We start from the raw sequence: 6,879 nt of genomic DNA, 5'->3' as shown, positions 1-6,879 counted from the left end.
GTTGTTGGTGGGGGAAACTGGAGATCTCATGAGGAAAATTTTGATGAAGGGAGCTTTACGAAACTACGCTAGATTTTAAAACCAAAATTGTTTGACTTGTTAAAAAAAATATCTTCCAAAAATCGAGTTGTATGCAACTGTGTATCCATATATCGAGTTTTATAAAACTGTGTTCCATCTCTCATGTAATTACAGATAGAGACACGCATGTAATTTACGATGAAAATAAATAATCCAAACAGATCACCGTAAAACTGGAGGAGGCATGTCAAGTCTTGAAACTATAAAATTATAACGTAGAAGCGCTAGCTTTCACTAAGGAAAGTGTAATTCCATGTCTATGACAAGCTACATAATTAAATTCACTCATTCACATGTCGATCAAAACTGAGCTCAACGGATGCAGCAATCTTTCAACATTGCACACTAACTAGAGATGGGATAATATGTACAAGCAAAGTAATTGAATGCTCTAACAGCAATATCTCCAAAAGTTCTTTGGCCACTGAAGATTTGCCATCAAGCCGTTCTTTGAAGGGCCGTTTAGTACCCAGTTGTAGACTCGAACTCGGTCATTGGAGCCTTCCTCTTTCCACCTGCATTACATGCAGAGAAACTTTTGTGTATTTGATGATCTGTTTCAGCATGCATGCTTCGTTCTCCAAGTATTGGAACTTCAGCATCATGTGGTACAAATGACAGGAGATGTGAATGGGAGATTTGTGGCCGACAGGTGTTGTCAGTTTGCTGCCCAGTCACTCCACTGGCTTCTTGTTTGGGGTCTAACGGTGCTCCTCCAGAAAGAGGTTGCACATTAAAGTCCATCTCATTGAACATGAGGTTTGCAATGGCTCTGTCAATGGTGTTTGTCTCTGATTCTGTACCCTTATTGCTCCCTGACCTGAATATGAAATTTATTTTTCTGATCAAGATATCCTGAGTGCCAACAAGAAGGACAAGGACGCAGCAGAAACATTAACAAACTAAACCGCAAGCCAAAGTAAGAACACACATTGCACATAAGATTCATTGCCCAAACCAGTGCGTAACGCCCAGTTTGGTGTGGTCAATATCGCAACTACAAGCTAATGTAGGAATGCCCCCGGAGTACTTCAAAGCAATGCAAGGGCAAAGATGAGAACTTCAAATTTGGAGAACAAGATACTCTTTTGGTAATAAGTACATAAAGCATAAAAGAATCCTCCCCTGCCAAAAGTAACATCATAGCTACTCTTGCAGTAAAAAAGTTCAGGGCTATTAGTTTTAGCTAACTTTACCACTGTCAGCAATGAAGGTTTCACCCAAAAAATCTACCACAAATTACCCTATCACCAATGTGAAACCAGTGGCTTTTAAATTGACAATCACAACTCAGCAATGCCATTTTTCATACATGATAACATGATGAGATTGTTAACATCAAATGGATCAAACTCTAAAGAGACCAAAGGTAAATGTAGCAAGTATCACAATATACCTGATAGTCTCATCCTGAGCTGTCCATGAAGAGGGTTCTGCAATTTCACTCGCTTGGTCTCCATCTTGGCTCTGTGTAGCAAGATTTCCTTTTGAGTTGTTGGCAAGGCGGTATAAGGCATCGCGAAAGCAAATTCGTGTCTTTTCATTCAACTGATAATTCAACAACAGAGTAAGATTCCATAACCAATAATGAATGTGAAGGATATGTTTCACAACATGCGCTTTATTCTACTTTCAAGATCTAAGTTTACCTGTGTCATCACCATTTCCAGTTCATGCAATACCGATTCTTCAACTGATGTTTCCTCACCCAGAAGTCCATTCATGCTGCCTTGCTCAGGTGGGGCAAAGCCGCTTTCTGCCTGTATCATAAAAAAGAAATACATATATAAGATATAAGCTTGAAAGTCAAGAAGCTATAAGACATAAGAAGTCAAGGAAACTACTACTACAGCAATGTTACAGATGTTAGTAAATGAAAGTCAAGAAACTAGCACTACAAATCAACTTCAATAACAGACGCCAGCAACTTTCAGCAAGGGTCTCTGTTTGTTAAAAAAAATAAATTTAGTAGGAGGGGAAAAAAAAAGCCCCCTTCCCTTTTCTTGCCTTGCAAAAGAGTCCAGACATAGAGAGCAGTGATACGTAATTTAAGTATACAACGACCATACATATCCCTCCGCAAATGGAAAAGTATTTTTCATTTAAATCAAGTAAAAGTTTTCCTTCAAAATAAAAGAAGGAAACAATACTGAGGGCCCGGATTTTAACATTCTGTTTTTCTTTTCGCTTGAATAGAGAGTAGAGAGAAAGTTAAAAGAGTGACTAGAGAAGAGAAGAAGAGAGGAAGTACATAAAAGAGCTTTAAGAAGTAAAAAATTAATGAAGACAAAAAGTTAAAATTTTAATTGACAAAATCTTGATATTTGCAGAATGCTAATGGATACGGTGACATGATAACTTAGAAAAAACCTATAACTCATAGAAACCATCTTTCACATGAAACTACATAGAGCCCATGGCATTATGAATCGCCTGTTAAAGCAAAAATGGTCGGCTTTCAGGTACAACAAACTTCTCAGCAATACGCAAGTAATAGCTATTTAGATACCTATCTTCAACATATACATATAATCACACTGCTAGTAACCCAAGCATGTCAGAAGACAGCTGTCCCAGGCGAAGAATTAGGCAAGCTACCATGCCCTCTGGCCAATTTCAAACTTAATGCAAATAAAATCTCACCTTTACTGATGGGCAAGCTTTTTGCTCTGAGTTGCATTGAATATACTGTGAAGTAGTGGCATGCCCCTTCTCTGAACCCGCCGCTGGTGAAAATGCATGATTTTTAAGATACTTTGAGCTTCCTGCACTATGTGCACTGCTTGAGAAACTTTGTGATTCCAAACTCATGCTTGTCGAGATATTATCAGGGGGCAACATGCCATTGGAATCAGGACAAAAATAGAATGACTTGTGGACATTTTCTGCCCCAGGAAGATCATCAAGTAAGGAACTCCTGCATTAAGGAAAAGCCAGAAGATGAGAAACCAAACACAAGCAAAAATAAGGTGACATTTGATTAAAGTAAAGCACATAGAATTTAGGCATATTGGAAATCATATGGATATTGAATGGCTCTATTGCATCACCAGTGATAAAATTTTGATATTTTAAAATAGGAACAAAAACAAAATAGGATGTTGCAAAGAATGGGGGTATAGAATCAGTTTGTTATTATGCTTTTCTACTGTTGACTATCATGCGGTCGATGCCATCTTCTGTAATGGCACCAACCCCAAGATAATCTAGTGCAGAAATGACATGAAAACACAATGGAGCGATTCAATTTCCATTGGATTCCCTATGATGCCACAATTGATCTTCACAAATTAAGGCAGTTAAGAAACTACATGGTTTCCTACAGGCATTAAATCAAGTATCTTAATCCCAGAGGTTACGCTTGTACAAGAAAATGTCATCCATCTGTTCGAGTCCTGCTAGGTCTTCAAGCTGATTATTGGTTCGATTTAATGAATGTGTGGTCTGCTGAAGAGAGTCCTCGGAAAATCCTTCACACACACTTGAACTGCTAGATAGATCTTTTTCATTAACAGAAGTTTCCATCTCCATGTCATCAAATAAACTGCTACCATTATAGTTGAGCTCTTTAGTGAATTGTGGATATATAGAAAAGCATTTATTAGTGGGCTGAAAGCATTCGGAAGCACTGATTCCCCATTTCGACCAACTGTCCGGAGATGGAAGCCTGTCCGATCCCCCATCATTTGGAACAACAACATCATCCATGCCACTCCCGTAATACCACTCCATGATACTTGTTCTGAAATAAGAAACACGAAATATTATAAACAAGCATAAAATGAGTAATTATGACAACAGGTAATTCTGATATTTACATATTTTGACTGGTCATCAAGAAATCAGAAGAAGCAAAATAAGGGGAAAAAGTCCTATATTCCCCCGTCATGGTGGTTCTCCTAGTCATATACTTCAAGTCTTGTACGATTACTTAATCACTACACAGGAATTTGCCATTTGCAGTTATTTTAAATAACAAAGCAACAAAATTACCTACAAAACCTCTGTTTTGTTAACTCCTAAATCCTCAGTTTTCTTGGCAATCAAACAGAGACCTAGATGTGTTATTACTGTGCTCTAGTGGTGGAATATTTCAAGAAGTAGACCCTCCTTGTAAAACTAAAAGTTGTTTTTTGGGATAGATTACTTCCGAGATTAGTTCAGCAACTTCTTAAAGAAGAAGAAGAAGATGATTATGGTGATAAAAAAATCTACCCAAATTAACAAGAGTTCAAAATTTGTTCCAGATCTGGTAAATACAAAAAAGGTGAACTAGAAGCAGGACAAAAAAAACTCAAATCATTTTATTTGATATGGAAGGATTTGATTATAAAACCATTTAACTTCTCTAATCTCTTTGATTTCAAATACTGACTACATCTTAAATATTCTCCAATTCCGTTTAAAGGTTTGAATTTCATTTCTTTTCATACACATCCACAGCATCTGGTGACAACTTTATCAAATTAAGAAATACTCAGCATACAAGCAACTTTATCATCAAACATACAAGAACAGCTGTGAATAACAAGGTCAACCAAGACATCAAAAACCAGAAATTCTAATAAAGAACAAGACTTTACACAACTAAGAGAAGAACCATGTTCTCCATCAGCCATCTGAACACATACATATACTAAATAAGCAAAACTGATGAAAGAACATTACCTTGTGATGGATTATTTGAGAAAATGAAGACGACCCAGTTGCTGATTCAGAGAAGTAAGTCAGCCCAGATGCAGAAATGCAATATAGAAGGCTAAAATCTTTGATGGGTTTTGTTCAAGTTGAAGTTGGAGTCTTTGAGATGCCCAGTGTGTTTCAGCTGGACAACAAATGAGGCGGCCGTAGTTTTTTGATGGTCAGGTTTTTTTTATAATTTATTGCTTTAAGAAAATTATTCCAAATAAAGCAACTTGTAGATAGAGAACAAGATAGAAATAGAGCTACAGAGGGAGAGAGAGAGAGAGAGAGAGAGAGAGAGAAGAGCTGGTTGCTGTGATTTCTTGTGGCTGAGAATGGGAGAGTGAGATTAGTGGTTGAGGAGGGCTCCATCTAAAACTGCCCTCTCATTGAGCCAGGTGTCCGAATCTGGTCCCACAAGAGAGAAATCAGATTTATTACTTGGTTGAAAATTGCGCTCGGGATGCCGTGACCATCTAATATTTCATTTCCACAAATGCCTCTGTATTATTTAATTAATTCGGCCCCTCGCAGGGTCACAGGGCGCCAGGTACGTGGTCTAATTGGTCTTTTCACATGTCAAGTGCTGTAAACGCTTTCACGTTCGAGGTCCCGCATAGATTTGCACGCCATATACATGGCTGGTATGCTTGGGCTCGCTTGACACGTGTCTTAATATGCTTGGAGTTGAATGACACGTGTCTTCAACGGAGAGAACCGAAGGAGTTGCAAGTTGTGTGGACAAAAAAAGGTGTAGCTTGGTTTTATTTGGGGGGAATTGGGATAAGATGTAGTCGGATACAGACTACGAGACGATTTAGAGCCACAAGATTCCTGGTACCAAGATAGCTCTAAATTAGAACAGTTCAAATTTAAATTAAAAAGGGGAGAAACAATTTTGGACATGCCTTCTATTTTGGGCCAATTTTTGGGACTTTTAAATTGATTTTAGGATTTAATCCAAAAGAATTATTGATTTTGGAATTATTGATTTAAGATAACATTTATTATTAGAGACAAATTATTATTTACGTGTATATAAAAATAATTTATCCACATTGCAAAAAGAATAGTTTCAGTACACATGTCAAATAGTAATTGATGAAGAAATGTTTAGTACATGTATGACTTTTCTTAAGATCTCTTTTATCTTCGCTCTCATTTTCCTAATTCTTCTCTTCACTGTCTTAATTTCAGACTATGTCTTTATGCTTCAACTACTAATACTGCCATGAAGCCTTATATGTTTGAGATATTTAGTCATATACTCATTATTTAGTACTAATGATATAGATAAACCCTATACCATTTAATTTTTATAAACAAACCCAAAAAATAACATATGTCCCTATGTAATTTAATTTTGATTATTAAATTACTTTGATGTCATATTGAGTATTTTAGGTTTTTTATAATGAGGTTTTAGGGTTAGGCTTGTTTTAAGAAATCAATGGCAGTTTTGTAATTCATAAAAAGTCAAAAGCCTTTTTGTTATGTTATAAATGAACTTTGGATGTGTTTCTAAAGTCCATTATATATTATTATTATTATTATTATTATTATTATTATTATTATTGTTATTATTATTATTTTTAATCTGGACTCCTATATTGGGTATAATAGTGAATCTCTCTATATGTTTCACGTGTAAATGGAACTAAGCACCAATATATGTTTCAAGTGTAACGTTAATCTAGTACAACCATCACCTTTTCAGTTTTCTTTTCTTCTCCAAGTTTTGCTTTTAAGTACCGATTAGATATTTGCATCTACATCCCTTGTCCCTATTTTTTGGGCTGCATTATTATTGTTGCATTGTTCCTTTTTTACTCTGTTTCTAATTCTACATACTAAGCAAAAATAACTTAACATGTCTCTAATATTACAAAGGACTCGTAACTAAAGTAGTTAAGAGTAGTTGTTATATACTTGAGATCATGAAATGTGACCTCTCCCCTAATATCGCTTGTATTTTTTTTTTAAAGGTTCTTAAATTTAGGTCCAAAACGATTACCTGTCATAGGGTTTAGTCCACACGTTTTTTTGTTTTAGATGTAGGTCCTTTGATTTTTATTACTTTTTTTTGTTGTGTTGATTTTCCTCTTTGAGGTAAAT

At 36.0% G+C, this 6,879-nt stretch overlaps 1 protein-coding gene across 1 annotated transcript; it reads right to left on the bottom strand.

Annotated features, from left to right (window-relative positions):
* LOC18786276 (protein LNK3) lies at positions 208-5,106 on the bottom strand. Its single transcript, XM_007218008.2, has 6 exons — positions 4,750-5,106; positions 3,449-3,823; positions 2,725-2,998; positions 1,731-1,841; positions 1,478-1,629; positions 208-901 (listed from the first exon to the last, which is right to left on the bottom strand). The coding sequence occupies exons 2-6, from the start codon at positions 3,811-3,813 to the stop codon at positions 544-546; spliced, it is 1,260 nt and encodes a 419-aa protein (XP_007218070.1). The 5' UTR covers positions 3,814-3,823; positions 4,750-5,106; the 3' UTR covers positions 208-543.

This window comes from Prunus persica, chromosome G2 (assembly GCF_000346465.2).
Source record: "Prunus persica cultivar Lovell chromosome G2, Prunus_persica_NCBIv2, whole genome shotgun sequence".
Lineage (NCBI taxonomy): Eukaryota > Viridiplantae > Streptophyta > Magnoliopsida > Rosales > Rosaceae > Prunus > Prunus persica.
Note: the sequence above shows the minus strand (reverse complement) of the source record. Positions and strands in the feature narration are given on the sequence as shown.